This window comes from Oncorhynchus kisutch, linkage group LG8 (assembly GCF_002021735.2).
Source record: "Oncorhynchus kisutch isolate 150728-3 linkage group LG8, Okis_V2, whole genome shotgun sequence".
Taxonomy (NCBI): Eukaryota; Metazoa; Chordata; class Actinopteri; order Salmoniformes; family Salmonidae; genus Oncorhynchus; species Oncorhynchus kisutch.
The window spans coordinates 1,593,880-1,617,593 of record NC_034181.2 but is presented as its reverse complement, the minus strand read 5'-3'; the positions used below and the strand labels follow the sequence as shown (position 1 = coordinate 1,617,593).

At 45.1% G+C, this 23,714-nt stretch overlaps 1 protein-coding gene across 4 annotated transcripts in view; it reads left to right on the top strand.

Moving 5' to 3' along the window:
* The first annotated feature begins 687 nt into the window (after nucleotides 1–687).
* dapk1 (death-associated protein kinase 1) overlaps nucleotides 688–23,714 on the top strand; it is a 181,177-nt gene continuing 158,150 nt past the window's right edge. For 2 of the 4 annotated variants that reach the window (XM_031829528.1, XM_031829525.1), the window contains exons 1-3: nucleotides 688–857; nucleotides 1,127–1,339; nucleotides 1,463–1,677. In XM_031829528.1, the coding sequence (XP_031685388.1) occupies nucleotides 1,616–1,677 (62 nt within the window). In that variant the 5' untranslated portion in view covers nucleotides 688–857; nucleotides 1,127–1,339; nucleotides 1,463–1,615. Of the gene's footprint in view, nucleotides 858–886; nucleotides 1,340–1,462; nucleotides 1,678–23,714 lie in introns of those variants that run through there. The other 2 variants (XM_031829527.1, XM_031829526.1) reach the window with 2 other exon arrangements.

The window sequence follows — 23,714 nt, the reverse complement described above, 5'->3', positions numbered from 1 at the left end:
TTGTATAGGAGTGTAATTACTCTAAATGTACAGTTGTATGAGTCAGTAGTTCTCTGCCGCCCCTAGTGGCCCAGGACACTACTACATGTAGTGGAACACGCAGCCCACACACCATTAGTATTGTATAGGAGTGTAATTACTCTAAATGTACAGTTGTATGAGTCAGTAGTTCTCTACCGCTCCTAGTGGCCCAGGACACTACTACATGTAGTGGAACACGCAGCCCACACACCATTAGTATTGTATAGGAGTGTAATTACTCTAAATGTACAGTTGTATGAGTCAGTAGTTCTCTGCCGCCCCTAGTGGCCCAGGACACTACTACATGTAATGGAACACACAGCCCACACACCATTAGTATTGTATAGGAGTGTAATTACTCTAAATGTACAGTTGTATGAGTCAGTAGTTCTCTGCCGCCCCTAGTGGCCCAGGACAATACTACATGTAGTGGAACACGCAGCCCACACACCATTAGTATTGTATAGGAGTGTAATTACTCTAAATGTACAGTTGTATGAGTCAGTAGTTCTCTGCCGCCCCTAGTGGCCCAGGACACTACTACATGTAGTGGAACACGCAGCCCACACACCATTAGTATTGTATAGGAGTGTAATTACTCTAAATGTACAGTTGTATGAGTCAGTAGTTCTCTGCCGCCCCTAGTGGCCCAGGACACTACTACATGTAGTGGAACACGCAGCCCACACACCATTAGTAGCCAGCTACATTGTTACAATCCTTCCTTCCATTTCCTGCAACATTCCGTTTTTATGTTCTCTGAAAGGAAACGTTACTTTGTTTCAGCGTCTCGAATAATATATTAGCCTGTCTTCTATATTGACTGCTGGGACACGGTAAGACGCTTTATTCTATTATCGATACGTTTACATTTTCCAACGAATGTGAGCAGCTTATTCGGGGGCTACTATCCAAATTATTGGGTGATAAGAAGGGCCAAAATCTATTTGATTTGATTACCAATTAAGCTATATGAAATAACGCAGCTGTGTGTGTTTACTAGGGCGTTTTGTCCGCTATTAAAACGGCTAAACACCTGCTCTGGGGTTGAACATGACGATTTAACTTTACAAGAATAATATAGTCGCATTTCTTTCACTGGCAGCGAGCTACTCCCGAACACATAGCAGTCGTTTCCTTGGCTACTCCAAGCCTTCCACTCGGCTTTCTATGCTTCACCTGTAGCCGAAGACTGTGTCGACTGCTCCATTTTCTTATTTCTGGCACATTACTACTGAAAGGTAGACCTGCTTCGTGGAAAACTAGAGAGCGAAAAGCGAGACCAGGGAGTGAAAGTCGTGACGTCTCACAAAGCAAGGTGCAGCTTTTTCCCAAAGTCAACCCTCTCTTTGTTGAAGAATGTGTTCATGCCAACTCGGTGTACCATTGAACCGTTACACAACAATATGTACACTAACCATCTTGCATTTTAACCTCCTAGAATTAAAGGAGCCGATATGAAGAGGGTCCGTGGCCAGGTACGGCTTGGTCGGTTCACCGGGACACGGATGGGAGGCTGCTGAAAGAAGGCTGCGGTGATGTGCATGCTGCTGTTTTGGAATCCTCGGCTTGGGAGCAAGAACCGCCTGACAACATGACTGGGTTCAACCAGCAGAATGTTGAGGAATACTATGAGATGGGAGATGAGCTGGGGAGGTGAGTTTTATGTGCTGTGAATGAACACTACCAACAGTGTCTGAGCCTATACTGTTGTGGTCTGCTGTCCTATGCAACCACAATATCATACTATTACATTTGTGTGTTACATTTTGGAACACTGACTATGATCAGTTATTATCCAAAGACTGACTGTAAACCCCCTCAAAGGCTCTCTCTGTCAAAAACCTCTTGGTTACGCAAAGCATCATGACTATATTATTTCTGATTGATGGATAGATGTTACAACCAGACAAATATAATACTGAATAAGATTATGGGCTAATGATTTATGACCAGAAAAACAGCAACTTTCCCTTAAATCTCTCTCACATCATCTCTGAGTAATAAATCCTAATGAAGTTTTAAGCTGATGGCTTGATGTGCTGGCTTGTTATCATGACTCTTGTCAGACTGACAGTGTTCATCATGAAGCAGCGCCCCCCTATCAGCCCTACTGTAGTGAGTCTTCATCTCACATTTACAGCCTGTCTCTTCACTTTCAACCCGTATAGCTCACTGCTCCACTCCGTATAGCTCACTGCTCCACTCCGTATAGCTCACTGCTCCACTCCGTATAGCTCACTGCTCCACTCCGTATAGCTCACTGCTCCACTCCGTAAAGCTCACTGCTCCACTCCGTAAAGCTCACTGCTCCACTCCGTAAAGCTCACTGCTCCACTCCGTATAGCTCACTGCTCCACTCCGTATAGCTCACTGCTCCACTCCGTATAGCTCACTGCTCCACTCCGTATAGCTCACTGCTCCACTCCGTATAGCTCACTGCTCCACTCCGTATAGCTCACTGCTCCACTCCGTATAGCTCACTGCTCCACTCCGTATAGCTCACTGCTCCACTCCGTATAGCTCACTGCTCCACTCCGTATAGCTCACTGCTCCACTCCGTATAGCTCACTGCTCCACTCCGTATAGCTCACTGCTCCACTCCGTATAGCTCACTGCTCCACTCCGTATAGCTCACTGCTCCACTCCGTATAGCTCACTGCTCCACTCCGTATAGCTCACTGCTCCACTCCGTATAGCTCACTGCTCCACTCCGTATAGCTCACTGCTCCACTCCGTATAGCTCACTGCTCCACTCCGTATAGCTCACTGCTCCACTCTCTATAGCTCACTGCTCCACTCCGTATAGCTCACTGCTCCACTCCGTATAGCTCACTGCTCCACTCCGTATAGCTCACTGCTCCACTCCGTATAGCTCACTGCTCCACTCTCTATAGCTCACTGCTCCACTCCGTATAGCTCACTGCTCCACTCCGTATAGCTCACTGCTCCACTCCGTATAGCTCACTGCTCCACTCCGTATAGCTCACTGCTCCACTCCGTATAGCTCACTGCTCCACTCTCTATAGCTCACTGCTCCACTCCACTCCGTATAGCTCACTGCTCCACTCCACTCCGTAAAGCTCACTGCTCCACTCCGTATAGCTCATTGCTCCACTCTCTATAGCTCACTGCTCCACTCCGTATAGCTCACTGCTCCACTCCGTATAGCTCACTGCTCCACTCCGTATAGCTCACTGCTCCACTCCGTATAGCTCACTGCTCCACTCCACTCCGTATAGCTCACTGACTGCTCCACTCCGTAAAGCTCACTGCTCCACTCCGTATAGCTCACTGCTCCACTCCGTAAAGCTCACTGCTCCACTCTCTATAGCTCACTGCTCCACTCCACTCCGTAAAGCTCACTGCTCCACTCCGTATAGCTCACTGCTCCACTCCACTCCGTAAAGCTCACTGCTCCACTCCGTATAGCTCACTGCTCCACTCCGTATGGTGTGCATCCAAAATGGCACCATATTCCCCTGTATTGTCCATAGGGTTCTGGTCATCAGTAGGGTTCAACTTGACCACTACTAATTCCCCAAGGCAGAGACAAGTGGCTGAGACCGTGACGCTACCAGTGTAGCGGGCCAGATGACAATCGCCCAATGACATTTCAAGTTTAGTTTTTTTTAGGAACAGATGTGTCAGTAGTACACTGTTTGGATGCTGGAATGATATTGGGACAAACGGGTGTCACGGTCGTTTGTAGAATTAACGGACCAAGGTGCAGTGTACGTTGACTTCCACATCATTTATTAAAAGAAGTGAAACTTTAGCAAAGAAAGACAAAACAATAAACTAACAAATTTAGGAGCCGTGACGACAACACTAATTCAAAACATAAACAACATCCCATAACCCACAGGGGGTAAAAAATGTTACTTAAGTATGATCCCCAATTAGAGACAATGATAGCCAGCTGCCTCTAATTGGGAATCATACCAAAACCCCAACATAGAAAAAACAACCTAGAACCCCACATAGACAATATAAACTAGACTAACCCAGTCACGCCCTTACCCACACCATAGAAAATAAAGGCTCTCTATGGTCAGGACGTGACAGAGGGCAGCCAACAGGAGTGCCTTTCCAAGTGATTGTGTTTATGCCACGTTTATGCCACATTAAAAGCTAATACATGATCACATTCATGACAAATCTTTACTAGGCCTCCTAGACCCACTGAGATCATACTACATTAATAGGGGTTCTATATGTAATTCTGTGATTAGACCCACTGAGATCATACTACATTAATAGGGGCATATATGTAATTCTGTGATTAGACCCACTGAGATCATACTACATTAATAGGGGTTCTATATGTAATTCTGTGATTAGACCCAGTGAGATCATACTACATTAATAGGGGTATATATGTAATTCTATGATTAGACCCACTGAGATCATACTACATTAATAGGGGTATATGTAATTCTATGATTAGACCCACTGCCGTCATTGATTAGCAAACTTAGCATCTTCTGATGATCTCCAGGAGTCCTTCCCTGAGGTCTGGTTATCTGCTATGTTCTAGCAGTTTGACCTGCCTTGGCAATTCCTTACACGCTGAGAGGCTTTTGATCTACCCCCCTCTCTCTACTCCTGATATCTCCCCCTGTTTTTGGCCAAATAACTTTTTTTTTAAACAGTGAATTTATTTCAGCTCTTACAGGGTTGGAAAGGTGGCATCCTATGACGTTGCCACGTTGGAAGTCACTGGCTTTACTGAAGAGCTCATTCTACTGCCAATGTTTGTCTATGGAGATTACGTGGCTGTATGCCCGGTTTTATACACCTGTCAGCAACTGGTGCGGCTGAAATAGCCGAATCCACTAACTTGAAGGGGTGTTCACATACTTTTTTTTTTGTTGTGTGTGTGTGTTTGTGCGTGTATATATAGTGTACTTCTAGTGGCTGATGGTTTCATCTCAGATACAGTCTTTAACAGAGACATTCTGTAACAGATCGGAGCTGAAGTTTGGTGCCAAATGATTTACAACTTGTGTTGACAAAACCAACATGCAAAGTAGATGATTATTATTTTAACAACCTAAGAAGTATAGGTGAGCAACAACTGCTCAGTGGTAGGCCACACAAACTCACAGGACGGGACTGCAGAGTGCTGTAGCGCCTAAAAATGGTCTGTCCTCAGTTGCAACACTCACTACCGAGTTCCAAACTGCCTCTGGATGCAACAGCACAATAACTGTTCGTCGGGAGCTTCATAAAATGGGTTCCCATGGCAGAGCAGCTGCAAGCCTAAGATCACCATGTGCAATGGCAAGCGTCGGCTGGAGTGGTAAAGCTCACCGCCATTGGACTCTGGAGCAGTGGAAACGCGTTCTTTTGGAGTGATGAATCACGCTTCACCATCTGGCAGTCCGACGGACGAATCTGGGTTTGGCGGATGCAAGGAGAACTTGCCCCAATGCATATTGGCAACTGTAAAGTTTGGTGGAGGAGGAATAATGGTTTGAGCTACAGTAGGCCCCTTAGTTCCAGTGAAGGGCAATCTTAAAGCTACAGCATACAATTACATTCTAGATGATTTTCCAACTTTTTGGCAACAGTTTGGGGAAGGCCCTTTCCTGTTTCTGCATGACAATGTCCACAAAGGGAGGTTCATACAGAAATGGTTTGTCGAGATCGGTGTGGAAGAACTTGACTGGCCTGCATAGAACCCTGACCTCAACCCTATCGAACACCTTTGGGATGAATTGGAATGCCGATTGCGAGCTAGCCATAACCGCCCAACATCAGTGTCCAACCTCACTAATGCTCTTGTGGCTGATTGGAAGCAGGACACCGCAGAAATGTTCCAACATCTAGTGGAAAGCCTTCCCAGAAGAGTGGAGGCTGTTATAGCAGCAAAAGGGGGACCAACTCCATATTAATGCCCATGATTTTGGAATGAGATGTTCGACAAGCAGGTGTCCACATACTTTTGGTCATGAAGTGTATCTCTGCTGTCTGATCCTCCAGATATCCGCAAGGCTGCTAAAACACGGACTGACTGGCTAAGGCCTTGGCTACTGACTGATCAGAGGGTTTCAAGGTACTTGGTTGATTCTGAGTCTAGGGAGTTCACATCCTCCTGCTCTGGGTCTGCAACTCAATAATTGCTCTTTCCTAAAGTGTGCACTTGTTCACTTCACTAATCTTGAAAGGAAATGACAGTTATAAATCAGAAATATGGAGGAAACTCCCATTTGCCTCAACCAATCCAGTGCTTTTAGATTTAGATTCCCACTACATTTGTGGGATGTAGTGAACAAGTGCCCACTTCAGGAAAGAGATTATTGGAACACAGCCTATGCCTGATAAGAACGGTTGTGTAGGCGGGGCCAGATCTTTTGTACGGCCCCTTTAGTGGTGTTGAAGCGTTTAATAGCCCCGCGGTGGTGGCGTGCTGCTTGGGTTAAACAGACACACAGCCCACTTTTGAATCCCTGGGTAGGGTGGATATGAGGGGGCACGAGGTGGTCCCCAGAATTGGAGGCTCCTGAATAGACCCTCAGATGTCAGTCCCCATCAGCTGCAGTCTAATGGGCTCTTGTTTTGTACATTTCCTATGACCTGAAAACAGCTTCTGGACATCCGAACAGATATCTCTGAACTCCATTTGGATGAAGATTTCTACTTCAATGAGTCGACCGCTGTTGTTGTCAGATGACGCGGATTTTATTTGTATTTTTTACCTTTATTTTACTAGGCAAGTCAGTTAAGAACAAATTCTTATTTTCAATGACGGCCTGGGAACAGTGGGTTAACTGCCTGACAGATTTGTACCTTGTCAGCTCGGGGGTTTGAACTTGCAACATTCCGGTTACTAGTCCAACGCTCTAACCACTAGGCTACGCTGCCGCCCTAAGCTACAGGACTGTTTTGCTAGCATAGACTGGAATATGTTCTGGGATTCATCCAATGGCATTGAGGTCACCAGCTGCTGCTGCTCCTTGCTGTTTATTATCTAAGTATAGTCACTTTAAATAGAGTTAAGGGCTTGTAAGTAAGCATTTCACTGTAAGTTCTACACCTGTTGTATTCGGTGCATGTGACAAATTTGATTTGATGTACTGCTCATTCCGGGCCAGTCCCTAATTCCCGGGACTCGAAAGAGGAAGAGACGGCGTAAGAGGAAGACGAGCGGGCTCCTAGACGAGACCACGTTCTATTGGCAAACTGGATGAAATCCGTTCGAGACAATCCTATCAACGGGACCGGAAGTCATATCCAATGTTTCTCGGTGTCGTGGGTGGACAAGGGCATAGATAATATACTTCTAGCTGGTTTTTCTATGCCTCATCAAGACTGAACTGCAGCTTCGGGGTGTGTGTCTCTTTGTTAATAACAGCTGGTGCTGAGTTAGAATACCACACTATTTACCAAGAGACTTCATCTATATTTTTTAGTTGTTGCTGTCTATTCACCACCACAAACCAATGCTGGCACTAAGACCACTCTCAATCAGCTGTGTAGGGCCATAAGCAAACAAGAAAATCAAATCAAATCAAATCAAATTTATTTATATAGCCCTTCGTACATCAGCTGATATCTCAAAGTGCTGTACAGAAACCCAGCCTAAAACCCCAAACAGCAAGCAATGCAGGTGGAGAAGCACGGTGGCTAGGAAAAACTCCCTAGAAAGGCCAAAATGCACATTGAGGTGGCGCTCCTAGTGGCTGGTTATTTTAATGCAGGAAAACTGAAATCCATCTTACCTCATTTCTACCAGCATGTCACTTGTGCAACTAGAGGTGAGAGAACTCTAGACCACCTTTACTCCACACACAGGGAATGAAAAGCTCTCACTCGCCCTTCATCTGGCAGATCGGACCATAACTCTATCCTCCTGATTCCCGCTTACAAGCAAAAACTCAAACAGGAAGTACCTGTGACACGCTCAGTATGGAACTGGTCTGATGAAGAGAATGCTAAGCTACAGGACTGTTTTGCTAGCACAGACTGCAATATGTTCCGGGGTTCATCTAATAACAAGTGCATCGACGACGTCGCCCCCACGGTGACCGTATGTACATATCCCAACCAGATGCCATGGACTACAGGCACCATCCTGAGCTAGAGGCAACTAGAGGTGAGAACTCTAGACCACCTAGAGGCTAGAGCTGCCACTTTCAAGGAACAAGACACCAATCCGGACGCTTACAATAAATCTCGCTACGCACTCTTACGAGCCATCAAACAGTCAAAACAAAAATTCTGGACTAACATCCAATCCTACTAAGCCGGCTTTGACACTCGTCGGATGTTGCAGGGCTTGCAAACTATCTCCGATTACAAACATTCCCAAGGCTAGACTGATTACCAGGACGCATACCCGGAGCGCTGACATTTTCAACTTTCCCTGACAGTCTGACAGCTACAATGCCTTCAGAAAGTATTCACACCCCTTTACTTTTGTGTCAACGATCTACACAAAATACTGATGTCAAAGTGGGAGACATATTCTAACATTGTGAGAGAAAAAACACTCTTGATTAGAGAAGTATTCCCCTGAGTCAATATCTATAATTACCTTCGGCAGCTGTGAGTCTTACTGGCTAAGAGTTTTGCACACCTGGATTGTACAATATTTGCACATTATGCTTTCAAGTTGTTTGTTAATCATTGCTAGACAGCAATTTTCAAGTCTTGCCATAGATTTTCAATGACGATTTTTAAGTCAACTGTAACTGGGCCTCTTGGGAACATTCAATGTCATCTTGGTAAGCAACTCCAGTATAGATTTGGCCTTGTGTTTTAGGCTATCCTGCTGAAATTCTCCCAGTGTCTGTTGGAAAGCAGACTGAACCAGGTTCTCCTTTAGGATTTTTTTTTCCTGTGCTTATCTTTATTCTGTTTCTTTTTATTCTTAACTCCGTAGTCCTTGCTGATGACAAGCATACCCATAACATGATGCAGCCACCACCATGCTTGAAAATACTCAGTGATGTGTTCTGTTGGATTTGGCCCATAACACTTTTTATTCAGGACATTCAAGTTAATTTCTCACAATAATTTTTGTAGTTTTACTTTAAAGCCTTATTGTGAACAGGATGCATGTTTTGGAATAGGTTTTATTATGTACAGGTTTCCTTCTTACCACTCTGTCATTTAGGTAGTATTGTGGAGTAACTACAATGCTGTTGATCCAACCTCAGTTTTTTCCTATCACAGCCATTAAACTGATGTAAAGTCAACATTGGCCTCATGGTGAAATCCCTGAGTGGTTTCCTTCCCCTCTGGCAAATGAGTTGTATTTGCCGGATACACCTGTATCTTTGTAGTGACTGGGGGTTTTGATACACCATCCAACGTGTAATTAATAACTTCACCATGTTGCTCAAAGGGATATTCAGTGTTTTTTCCCCCCCATAAGTGCCTTCGAGGCATTGGAAAACCTCTCTGGTCTTTGGTTGAAATGCACTGCTCGACCTTACAGATATCTGTATACAGAGATGAGGTCATTCACATCATGATCAACAAATGCTATGATTTTACTGAGTTACAGTTCATATAAGGAAATCAGTGAATTTAAATAAATATATTTGGCACTATTCTACAGATTTCACATGACTGGGAATACAGATATGACTCTGTTGGTCACAGATGCCTTTAAAATAAATAAAAGTAGGGGTGTGGATCAGAAAACCAGTCAGTATCTGGTGTGGATCAGAAAACCAGTCAGTATCTGGTGTGGATCAGAAAACCAGTCAGTATCTGGTGTGGATCAGAAAACCAGTCAGTATCTGGTGTGGATCAGAGAACCAGTCAGTATCTGGTGTGGATCAGAAAACCAGTCAGTATCTGGTGTGGATCAGAAAACCAGTCAGTATCTGGTGTGGATCAGAAAACCAGTCAGTATCTGGTGTGGATCAGAAAACCAGTCAGTATCTGGTGTGGATCAGAAAACCAGTCAGTATCTGGTGTGGATCAGAAAACCAGTCAGTATCTGGTGTGGATCAGAAAACCAGTCAGTATCTGGTGTGGATCAGAAAACCAGTCAGTATCTGGTGTGGATCAGAAAACCAGTCAGTATCTGGTGTGGATCAGAAAACCAGTCAGTATCTGGTGTGGATCAGAAAACCAGTCAGTATCTGGTGTGGATCAGAAAACCAGTCAGTATCTGGTGTGGATCAGAAAACCAGTCAGTATCTGGTGTGGATCAGAAAACCAGTCAGTATCTGGTGTGGATCAGAGAACCAGTCAGTATCTGGTGTGGATCAGAAAACCAGTCAGTATCTGGTGTGGATCAGAAAACCAGTCAGTATCTGGTGTGGATCAGAAAACCAGTCAGTATCTGGTGTGGATCAGAAAACCAGTCAGTATCTGGTGTGGATCAGAAAACCAGTCAGTATCTGGTGTGGATCAGAAAACCAGTCAGTATCTGGTGTGGATCAGAAAACCAGTCAGTATCTGGTGTGGATCAGAAAACCAGTCAGTATCTGGTGTGGATCAGAAAACCAGTCAGTATCTGGTGTGGATCAGAAAACCAGTCAGTATCTGGTGTGGATCAGAAAACCAGTCAGTATCTGGTGTGGATCAGAAAACCAGTCAGTATCTGGTGTGGATCAGAAAACCAGTCAGTATCTGGTGTGGATCAGAAAACCAGTCAGTATCTGGTGTGGATCAGAAAACCAGTCAGTATCTGGTGTGGATCAGAAAACCAGTCAGTATCTGGTGTGGATCAGAAAACCAGTCAGTATCTGGTGTGGATCAGAAAACCAGTCAGTATCTGGTGTGGATCAGAAAACCAGTCAGTATCTGGTGTGGATCAGAAAACCAGTCAGTATCTGGTGTGGATCAGAAAACCAGTCAGTATCTGGTGTGGATCAGAAAACCAGTCAGTATCTGGTGTCACCACCATTTGCCTCATGCAGCGTGACACATCTCCTTCACATAGAGTTGATCAGGCTGTTGATTGTGGCCTGTGGAATGTTGTCCCACTCCTCTTCAATGGCTGTGAGAAATTGGTGGATTTAGGCAGGAACTGGAACACGCTGTTGTACACCTCGATCCAGAGCATCCCACACATGCTCAATGGGATACATGTCTGAGTATGCAGGCCATGGAAGAACTGGGACATTTTCAGCTTCCAGGAATTGTGTACAGATCCTTGCGACAAGGTACTGAAACATGAGGTGATGGCAGCGGATGAATGGCATGACAATGGGCCTCGTCACGATATCTCTGTGCATTCAAATTGCCATTGATAAAATGCAGTTGTGTTGGTTATCCGTAGCTTATACCTGTCCATACCATATCCCACTGCCACCATGGGCACTCTGCTCACAACGTTGACATCAGCAAACTGCTCGCCCACACAACACCATGCACGCCATCTACCCGGTACAGTTGAAACTGGAATTCATCCTTGAAGAGCACATCACCAGTGGCCATCGAAGGTGAACATTTGCCCACTGAAGTCAGATACGACTCCAAACTGCAGTCAGGTCAAGACTCTGGTGAGGACGACGAGCACACAGATGAGCTTCCCTGAGAGGGTTTCTGACAGTTTGTACAGAAATTCTTTACTTGTGCAAACCCAGAGTTTTATTAGACGATCTCACTGGATGTGGAGGCATAGAGATCCGTGGTCTGCAGTTGTGAGGCTGGTTGGATGTACTGCCAAATTCTCTAAAATAACGTTGGAGGCAGATTATGGTAGAATAATGAACATTAATTTCTCCGGCACCAGCTCTGGTGGGTGTTCCTGCTGACAGGATGCCAATTTGCATCTGTGGCTGTGAATTCTGTCACAACTGCACATTTTAGTGGCTTTTTATTGTCCCCAGGTAAATCTGTGTAATGATCATGATGTTAAATCAGCTTCTTGATGTGTCACACCTGTCTTGGCAAAGGAGAAATGCTCACTAACGGGTGTAAACCAGTTTGTACACAACATATGAGAGAAATAAGCTTGTTGTGCATATGGAACATTTCTGGGATCTTTTTTTTCAGCTCATGAAACATGGAACCAACTTTACATGTGTGTTTTTAAAATTTGTACCATATTTTTGTTCAGTGTATTTAGGCCATGAAGGTGTTGAATAGTTGACTCAAGACATTTCAGCTTAATGTTTTATTAATGAAACCTGATTTGACTTTGACATTATGGGGTAATGCGTGTAGGGAAGTGATCACAAATCTCAATCCATTTTCACAGCATAATGTGGTAAAAATGAAGTGTCGACCACTTTCAACCAGACCCTGTGCCCAAGAACTCCAAGGTGTCTAAATGACTACCGCCCCATAACACTCACACCTGTAGCCATAACATGCTTTGAAAGGCTGGTCATGGCTCACATCAACACCATCATCCCAGACACCCTGGACCCACTCCAATTCACATACCGCACCAACAGAACCACAGATGACACAGTCTCTATTGAACTCCACACTGCCCTTTCCCACCTGGACTAAAGGAACACCTATGTGAGAATGCTGTTCATTGACTACAGCTCAGCGTTCAACACTATAGAGTCCCACAGTGGAGGTGTCATAATACCCATAAAACCTAGCGGTCAAACTGAGAAATGGTTCCATCTTTCACATTGGGGATTTTAGAAACACTAAAATAAGGACTGTGTTTCGTGTAGGCGTTTTGAGAACCATGGAAATCTCTCTCGGACACGGTGACTGATTCGTCTCTCTTTACTGCTTCGAATTAGCATCAAAGTACACATCATGCAAAACTACAATTCCTTGTAAGCTCATCTTCTCTAGCTGACACCTTTGTTACCAGGTATTGTCAGTGTTTAAAGACCACAGAATTGCCCATTTTGAAATACATTTAGCAGATTTATTCATTACTACATTTAACTAACATTGAGAGTTAATCCAGAGATTCTTTGCCTTGATCTCATCCAGATCATCATGGCATTTTGTACATCTTTATGGTATCTACATTAGCAGATGGGGGGGGGGATACAGGTAAATACAGTGCTTTCGGAAAGTATTCAATGGGCCAAATACTTATTTTCCACCATAATTTGCAAATAAATTCATAAAAAATCCTACAATGTGATTTTCTGGATTTTTTTTTTCTTCTCATTTTGTCTGTCATAGTTGAAGTGTACCTATGATGAAAATTACAGGCCTCTCTCATCTTTTTAAGTGGGAGAACTTGCACAATTGGTGGCTGACTAACTACTTTTTTGCCCCACTGTATATAGATATATAGATATATGGAAACAGGATGCACCTGAGCTCAATTTCAAGTTTCATAGCAAAGTTTGCATGATGTCTACTTTGATGCTAATTTGAAGCAGAAAAGAGAGCCGACTCAGTCACCATGTCTGAGTGATTTCCAGGGTTAGCCTACACGAAACACAGTCAAATCAAAATCAAATCAAATGTATCAATATAGCCCTTCGTACATCAGCTGATATCTCAAAGTGCTGTACAGAAACCCAGCCTAAAACCCCAAACAGCAAGCAATGCAGGTGTAGAAGCACAGTGGCTAGGAAAAACTCCCTAGAAAGGCCAAAATCTAGAGAGGAACCAGACTATGTGGGGTGGCCAGTCCTCTTCTGGCTGTGTCAGGTGGAGATTATAACAGAACATGGCCAAGATGTTCAAATGTTCATAAATGACCAGCATGGTCAAATAATAATAATCACAGTTGTCGAGGGTGCAGCAAATCAGCACCTCCGGAGTAAATGTCAGTTGGCTTTTCATAGCCGATCATTAAGAGTATCTCTAGCACTCCTGCTGTCTCTAGAGAGTTGAAAACAGCATTTCTGGAACAGGTAGCACGTCCTGTCCCAGTCCTTATTATAAGTGTTTCTAAAATCCCCAATGTGAAAAGTGAATGGAACCATTTCTCCATTTGACCGCTAGGTTTTATGGGTATTGTGTACTGTGGCACTTTTTTATAGTGCCCTCCAAACTCATCACTAAGCTAAGGACTCTGGGACTGAATACCTCCCTCTACAACTGGATCCTGGACTTCCTGACGGGCCGGACCAGGTGGTGAGGGGGCTGCCGTATTCTGTTCATAGTCTCTGGTCATAGAGCCTGGTAGGACTGAATACCTCCCTCTAGTCTCTGGTCATAGAGCCTGGTCTTAGTCTCTGGTCATAGAGCCTGGTCTTAGTCTCTGGTCATAGAGCCTGGTCATAGGGAATGATGCTGGAGTCGACTGTGTGGCATCGTACATTAGAGTTGGGATCTATCCACTTTGAATTTCCATGTTTTGTTTCTAAATAATCGACTGGATTGATCAGAGGAGCTCTTTCTGTAATAGATATTGAAGAGTCTGCTCTGTGGGCAGAACACTGCAAGCCTATAGTGTCTCCATTCAGCCCCAGCATTAGTCTTCCTGTGTGCAAGGTCTTCATCAGTCAGCCTATAGCGTCTTCATTCAGCCCCAGCATTAGTCTTCCTGTGTGCAAGGTCTTCATCAGTCAGCCTATAGTGTCTCCATTCAGCCCCAGCATTAGTCTTCCTGTGTGCAAGGTCTTCATCAGTCAGCCTATAGCGTCTCCATTCAGCCCCAGCATTAGTCTTCCTGTGTGCATGGTCTTCATCAGTCAGCCTATAGTGTCTCCATTCAGCCCCAGCATTAGTCTTCCTGTGTGCAAGGTCTTTATCAGTCAGCCTATAGCGTCTCCATTCAGCCCCAGCATTAGTCTTCCTGTGTGCAAGGTCTTCATCAGTCAGCCTATAGCGTCTCCATTCAGCCCCAGCATTAGTCTTCCTGTGTGCAAGGTCTTCATCAGTCAGCCTATAGCGTCTCCATTCAGCCCCAGCATTAGTCTTCCTGTGTGCATGGTCTTCATCAGTCAGCCTATAGTGTCTCCATTCAGCCCCAGCATTAGTCTTCCTGTGTGCAAGGTCTTCATCAGTCAGCCTATAGCGTCTCCATTCAGCCCCAGCATTAGTCTTCCTGTGTGCATGGTCTTCATCAGTCAGCCTATAGCGTCTCCATTCAGCCCCAGCATTAGTCAGCCTATAGCGTCTCCATTCAGCCCCAGCATTAGTCAGCCTATAGCGTCTCCATTCAGCCCCAGCATTAGTCTTCCTGTGTGCAAGGTCTTCATCAGTCAGCCTATAGCGTCTCCATTCAGCCCCAGCATTAGTCTTCCTGTGTGCATGGTCTTCATCAGTCAGCCTATAGTGTCTCCATTCAGCCCCAGCATTAGTCTTCCTGTGTGCAAGGTCTTCATCAGTCAGCCTATAGCGTCTCCATTCAGCCCCAGCATTAGTCTTCCTGTGTGCATGGTCTTCATCAGTCAGCCTATAGTGTCTCCATTCAGCCCCAGCATTAGTCTTCCTGTGTGCAAGGTCTTCATCAGTCAGCCTATAGCGTCTCCATTCAGCCCCAGCATTAGTCTTCCTGTGTGCATGGTCTTCATCAGTCAGCCTATAGCGTCTCCATTCAGCCCCAGCATTAGTCAGCCTATAGCGTCTCCATTCAGCCCCAGCATTAGTCAGCCTATAGTGTCTCCATTCAGCCCCAGCATTAGTCAGCCTATAGCGTCTCCATTCAGCCCCAGCATCAGTCAGCCTATAGCGTCTCCATTCAGCCCCAGCATTAGTCTTCCTGTGTGCATGGTCTTCATCAGTCACCCTATAGCGTCTCCATTCAGCCCCAGCATTAGTCAGCCTATAGCGTCTCCATTAAGCCCCAGCATTAGTCTTCCTGTGTGCATGGTCTTCATCAGTCAGCCTATAGCGTCTCCATTCAACCCCAGCATTAGTCAGCCTATAGCGTCTCCATTCAGCCCCAGCATCAGTCAGCCTATAGTGTCTCCATTCAGCCCCAGCATTAGTCAGCCTACAGCGTCTCCATTCAGCCCCAGCATCAGTCAGCCTATAGCGTCTCCATTCAGCCCCAGCATTAGTCTTCCTGTGTGCCCCAAATGGCACCCTGTTCCCTATATTTTATTTTACCTTTTATTTAACTAGGCAAGTCAGTTAAGAACAAATTCTTATTTTCAATGACGGCCTAGGAACAGTGGGTTAACTGCCTGTTCAGGGGCAGAACGACAGATTTGTACCTTGTCAGCTCGGGGTTTGTACTTGCAACCTTCCGGTTACTAGGCCAAATCTCTAACCACTAGGCTACCCTGCTGCCCCAGTGGTCCCCATGATCTCAGTGGTGGGGGTTGGTCTCTAGTAACATGATTTCAGTGATGTGGGTGTGTGTGTGTTGGTCTCTCTAGTAACATTATCTCAGTGGTGTGTGTTGGTCTCTCGAGTATCATGATCTCAGTGGTGTGTGTTGGTCTCTCGAGTAACATGATCTCAGTGGTGTTTGCTGGTCTCTGTAGTAACTTGTTCTCAGTGGTGTGTGTGTTTGCGTTAGCATGTCACTGTAATACGCTGCGTCAGAGCTGCAGCTAGCCTGACTGCCTCCGTCTGACTAGCGCTAATTGGGGTGTGTGCGCGCAGTGAGCGTACATCATGTCTGTTGTAGTTAGTGTAAGGGCCGTACACAGGGTGCTGTTCCCTGATGCTTTAGTGTTCAGTAGTATACATGATGAAGCCTGTACTTCAGTGACAGTGGGTTGCTAAGCCAAACCTTTAAAATGACCCACCCCCCCTCTTAATGCGGAGCTAGAGGAGGGGCAGTCTCGGACATGCAGTGTTTCCCACCCATTGACCCAGATTCCCCTGACACGACAATGCCCCATGTCATGGAGGAGGGCTGAGTGTTACTACAGCTTGTCTGTCTGGGCACGTCATAGTCTGGGACTGCTGTTATAGCATGGAAACTCGGGGGTGTAAATCCATTGGAGAGTAGTGGTGGTAGCACTACCTGTAGTGTCTATTAATTCCAGACGTGATGTAGCCTTCTACCTGAATAGTAGTAGTAGTCAGGCTTTACTTACACTTTGAATGATTCATCTCCTACACTGAACAGAGGACAACTGGAGCTCTGCCCACTGTGCTAACAGTGAATGGAGGGTGGTTTCACAAGTGTGTGTGTGAGCGAGCATACAGCAGAATGGGTCTGTCTGTTACCCTGTAACACCTGCCATGTCCACCTGCCTTGTCCTGACTCCTCACTGTACTGACCACTGTAACACCTGCCATGTCCACCTGCCTTGTCCTGACTCCTCACTGTACTGACCACTGTAACACCTGCCTTGTCCTGACTCCTCACTGTACTGACCACTATAACACCTGCCTTGTCCTAACTCCTCACTGTACTGACCACTGTAACACCTGCCATGTCCACCTGCCTTGTCCTGACTCCTCACTGTACTGACCACTGTAACACCTGCCTTGTCCTGACTCCTCACTGTACTGACCACTGTAACACCTGCCTTGTCCTGACTCCTCACTGTACTGACCACTGTAACACCTGCCTTGTCCTGACTCCTCACTGTACTGACCACTGTAACACCTGCCTTGTCCTGACTCCTCACTGTACTGACCACTGTAACACCTGCCTTGTCCTGACTCCTCACTGTACTGACCACTGTAACACCTGCCTTGTCCTGACTCCTCACTGTACTGACCACTGTAACACCTGCCTTGTCCTGACTCCTCACTGTACTGACCACTGTAACACCTGCCTTGTCCTGACTCCTCACTGTACTGACCACTGTAACACCTGCCTTGTCCTGACTCCTCACTGTACTGACCACTGTAACACCTGCCTTGTCCTGACTCCTCACTGTACTGACCACTGTAACACCTGCCTTGTCCTGACTCCTCACTGTACTGACCACTGTAACGCCTGCCTTGTCCTGACTCCTCACTGTACTGACCACTGTAACGCCTGCCTTGTCCTGACTCCTCACTGTACTGACCACTGTAACACCTGCCATGTCCACCTGCCTTGTCACCCATTGAGCATGTTTGGGATGTTCTGGATTGGTGTGTATGACAGCGTGTTCCAGTTCACGCCAATATCCAGCAACTTCTCACAGCCATTGAAAAGCAGTGCGACAACATTCCACAGGCCATCCATCAACAGCCTGATTTACTCCACAAGATGTGTCATGCTGCATGATGCAAATGATGACATACTGACTGGTTTTCTCTTTTTTTTAGTTTTAAGGCATCTGTGTTCCCAGTCATGTGAAATCTTTAGATTAAGACCTAATGAATTTAAATAGCTTGATTTCCTTCTGAACGTATTGGAATTGTAGCATGTTGCGTTGATATTTTGTGTTCACTGTAGCTATTTCAACTACAAGTGGCTCAGATGAGTGAAAATGTTCACGCAGAGAAATGCTTGCCAAACTGGTTTTAGTCACAGACATGTTTTTTCATTTAGTTATCTAGTAAACAATCGTATCCCATGAATGCAAGCAAGCACATGACCTGAATGGATAGATCTTCCCCAACTGTCTTACTGTTTTCAGATTGCATACATAGAAAACTCCACTAAGTCCTCTAACATAATAGGTCCAGATAGTAACAGTGCTATTTCTGGATCAAGGATGAGGCAGAGTTCAGTGAGATGAGTTCACTTTGACGCCAGTCCAGTGGTCCTACATCGTGGCTTGCGAAAGTGTTCACCCCCCTTGGCATTTCTCCTATTTTGTTGCCTTACAACATGGAATTAAAATGGATTTTTGGGGGGTTTGTATCATTTGATTTACACAACATGCCTGCCACTTTGAAGATTCAAAGAAGTAAGACAAAACAGAACTTGAGTGTGCATAACTATTCAATACTTTGTAGAGCCACCTTTTGCAGCAATTACAGCTGCAAGTCTCTTGGGGTATGTCTCTATAAGCTTGGCACATCTAGCCACTGGGATTTTTGCCCATTCTTCAAGGAGAAACTGCTCCAGCTCCTTCAAGTTGGATGGGTTCCTCTGGTGTTACAGCAATCTTTAAGTCGTACCACAGATTCTCAATTGGGTTGAGGTCTGGATTTAAACTATGCCATTCCAAGACATTTAAATGTTTCCCCTTAAATTGTATTTTATTTATTTTACCAGGCAAGTCAGTTAAGAACAAATTCTTATTTACAATGACGATCGACCAAAAGGCAAAAGACCTCCTGCGGGGACGGGGGCTGGGATTAAAAATAAATCATTTATACAAAATAAATATAGGACAAAACACGCATCACACACTGTCCACACTGGGGGGGGGGGTGCTCACACACACACTGTGGTGGGGGGCGGGGGGGCGCTCACACACTGTGGTGAGGGGGGGGCTCACACACTGTCCATCCAAGGGGGGGGGGGGGGGGGGGGCTCACACACTGTCCATCCAAGGGGGGGGGGGGGGGGGCTCACACACTGTCCACACTGGGGGGGGGGGCTCACACACTGTCCATCCAAGGGGGGGGGGGGCTCACACACTGTCCATCCAAGGGGGGGGGGCTCACACACTGTCCATCCAAGGGGGGGGGGGGCTCACAAACTGGGGGGGGGGGCTCACACACTGTCCATCCAAGTGTGGAGGGGGGGGGCCTCACACACTGTCCATCCAAGGGGGGGGGGGGGGCTCACACACTGTCCATCCAAGGGGGGGGGGGGGGGGCTCACACACTGTCCATCCAAGTGTGTAGGGGGGGGGGGGGGGCTCACACACTGTCCATCCAAGTGGGGGGGGGGGGGGGCTCACACACTGTCCACACTGGGGGGGGGGGGGGGCTCACACACTGTCCATCCAAGGGGGGGGGGGGGGCTCACACACTGTCCATCCAAGGGGGGGGGGGGGGGGGTTTGTCAACAGATGGAAACCACTAGCCTGATCTTTGACTTCACCATCTATTGTTATTTCAAGTTTTTGCGGACACGAATCCGCAAAAGTTAGAAAGAAAATAGGTTATAGGTCTATAAGTTAATTAGCATAGTTTTGTGGATTGTGTATTTTTAAAATATTACCTGCTTTTCTCCCCAATTTCGTGGTATCCAATTGTTAGTAGTTACTATCTTGTCTCATCGCAACAACTCCCGTACGGGCTCGGGGATGCAATTCTTTTATAGACTTCCTATGCCATTGAAACCAGCGTTTGTCTTCAGTTCTATTGGTTTTCAAATCAACTTTCTTTGACTGTCCTGAAGCCAAAGGCACAATCCTAGTCCTATCATACATCCTAATTGTTGCATCTTTTAGATTCCAAACAGATTTCCGTCTGTCACATGTGGAGCTGCTCGCATTAGATGACCTATTTAGTATTTTCCTGCCAATTACTTTTTTAGTAAATGTTTGAAATGTATGTTGTTACTGGAGTTCTGTTAATCATTCTAGAGATGAAATGCACGTTTAGGTTCCAGCTCTGAAGTATGATGCTAAAGGCTAAATATTCACAAATTGTGTGTGGGAAATTCTACGTGAAGTCAATAAACATCAACACATGGGGCACAGCTGTCAGTGTAGCTAAGCTATCATGCTAACCGTAGCTAGATAGCTAATGTTATGTTGTTGTTTTTTACTACACTGTATTCAAAAGATTAGCAGCTATGACTGGTTCGAGAGCAGTATTAGACATAAGCATTGATTTAACCCACAAGAGTCTAAGCCCTTCTAATAAAATACAACATTTCATGAATATTTTTATTTGGCCTTCCTGCTATTAGCTGAATCAAACGCATTGAATACAATTCACTACATGGTGCAACAGGTAATCTAAAGGAAGCTTTGTTCTGAAGTATCTGAGAGACCAAAGAAAGATCCGGATTGTTAATATACATGTATTTAACCCCTTTTTCGCACTGGCACAGTGGGACCTTCATACAGTTTAGATGCTAAAGACAATTTTGTGAGAAGACCGATTTTTCGGATTGTCTGACAAACACTGCTCTGTCACCGCAGATGCGGAAGTGTGACATAGGCGGATGCGGTGGACTGAGCGATATCTCTAGACTGACAGATTTTTATGGAGATGTTTTTATTATTACAGTTCCGACTGGAGCGTGTGGTGAAGCAACATTTGTCAAAACAATTCTTCTTGTTGTGGCGGGGGGAGTGGATTGTGACGGGAGGCCTTCATGGGGTGCTTGCCATCTCTGTCTAGATGGGGAGGGCTGAGTATGAGAGAGTAGCTGTATGAATGTTTGGAGCTACCATGAAGCCAAGGCAAAGTCGGGAGAATCCCCACAGGAATGGAGCAGACCCTAAATCTGCTGCAGACGTGGCGCGTTTCTGAAGTCTACATATCTGTACGCCCAAAAGGCCTTTTCTAATCCAAACGCAATGTGCGGCGCTACGGCTCACTGTGTATGGCGCGCATAGCTATGTTGCATTTGTGTTACTTGCCTATGTTTAGTTCACACTCCAGTGTTCACACTCCAGTGAGTTGCTATGTTGCTATGTGTTGCCATTCTAAATGGCAAGTTGTTGATGGCTTTAATTGTGAAGCTTCAGAAGGTAGATGATGCTAGTTTAGCTAAGCGGTTTCAGAAGGTAGATGATGCTAGTTTAGCTAAGTGGTTTCAGAAGGTAGATAATGCTAGTTTAGCTAAGCTGTTTCAGAAGGTAGATGATGCTAGTTTAGCTGAGCTGTTGTTTCAGAAGGCAGATGATGCTCGCCTGGCTAAGCTGTTTGAGAAGGTAGATGATGCTCGCCTGGCTAAGCTATTTGAGAAGGTAGATGATGCTCGCCTGGCTAAGCTATTTGAGAAGGTAGATGATGCTAGCCTGGCTAAGCTATTTGAGAAGGTAAATAAGCAGCAGACCGGAACAGTGAGTGAGTTCACTGTTGAGAAGTTATGCAGAGTAGTTGAGGAGGGCAACAAGTTGGTGTTGCAGGGCCAGTTCTATGGAGTTGGGCCATAGTATCCCTATGGCTGGTCATAATGGCACAGATGAAACACCTTCCCACTAACGAGATGGACAAGCCAGCACCAATCGGTGCGCCCTACGTGCTAACAATTGATACATGCTAAAGTCTGACCTCAAAACATAAATGGAAAAACCAAAGCCTGTTACTCAACTGCTAAGAAGAGGACATTTTTTATTGTTCTAATCTAATTAACTACATTTTGTATAGAAGAAGAAGAAATCTATTTTCTATAAGTATGTGCTGTCGCTTAAAGAAATGAATGACATCATTAGTGAGGCAGAATGTGGCTGTGGAAGACTGACTTTGTGGCTGTGGAATCTGACTTTGTGGCTGTGGAATCTGACTTTGTGGCTGTGGAATCTGACTTTGTGGCTGTGGAATCTGACTTTGTGGCTGTGGAATCTGACTTTGTGGCTGTGGAATCTGACTTTGTGGCTGTGGAATCTGACTTTGTGGCTGTGGAATCTGACTTTGTGGCTGTGGAATCTGACTTTGTGGCTGTGGAAGACTGACTTTGTGGCTGTGGAAGACTGACTTTGTGGCTGTGGAAGACTGACTTTGTGGCCGTGGAAGACTGACTTTGTGGCCGTGGATTCTGCATATTATTACAAACTACTAGGATAGTGAATCCGCTGGAAGCTAGGAAACTAGGCCTACAATTAAAGCTGGAAGGTCCCAGTATATTCTTGCATTGTAAAAGTGTTGTAGCCTGTAGGGATATTGCTTTGTGAACAATAATGAACCGTTTCAACATTTCTACATAACACACTTGAATAATGCAGCATGTTAACTTCTATACTGCGTGAGTGGGGAGCTAGCGGCTCTAACAGTGAATGAGTAGGTGGACCAGGCTCTTGGCGCTGTAAAGGGGCTGCACTGACACAGACTTGATCCCCTCAATTACGTGAGCGACATTTGACAGATATACCAAACATAAGAGGTTCTAGTACCAAACCGTTTTAGAATATTTTTTTGTATTGAAATAGAAGTTTTGGTATACTGTGGAACAGTACTACCTTCTCGGTCGCTGCTTCCTGATGTCTGACCATCGCAATCTGCAGTGGCTCCTGCAGATGAATAATACTAACGACTGTATCACCTGGTGTTACTTGGCTCTTGGGCCAGCTTAGACATAGGCCAGACACCTCCAACATAGTGGCAGACTATTTATCTCAGCACCCAAGCTCCAATATGGCTGCCACCTGTCTAGATGGGAAGGCTGAGTATGAGAGAGTAGAATTAGGAATGTTTTTGTTTATCCTTTATTCTACTGGCTAGTGTCATAATCCATATTTCATCAACGTCCACTTATATTCATACCTCACTACACCCTGATCTGTTATCTTTAATTATCTTATTTACCTTTTATTTCAACAGGAAGTCATGTTGAGGCATCTTCACTTTATACTTCTTTATTTAAATGGGATTTTTGTTTCTTGTGTGTGAATTGGGCCCAAAACGGTTTCATTATTCTAACCATTTATGTTTACATTTACCTTCATCCTCAACAGCCAGTAGGTTGTCTTGTCGATTTGACTGTGTTCAGTATCTTGGCCACACCTGATCTTAATAGTTTGGTCTTGAAAGGTGGTCTGTTTAAACAGTGGGAAAGAAAGGCTTGGAAGATGTAGACATCTGATATGCTCTGCAGGAAAGATTCTTGTTTTAATGACTTTTAGCATGGTCTGTGTTTTATCCTCTTTCAAACAATCTGCTTTATAGCCTAATAAATATTTATTGAATTCTGACAAATGTCAGTCCATTTTATTAGTTTAACTTCTTAATATGCATGGGGTATGGCCAGCTCAGTCACCAGACTAAAGTCATTTGACCTCCATATAACTCTTACAGAATTTACACGTGACTGGGGATATTGGACATTTTAAGACAAAATCATTCATATATATATATATTTTTTTTTGCACAACATGGGTACAGCAGATCTTTCAAATGTACTTTTAGAGGCCATTCAATACAATATT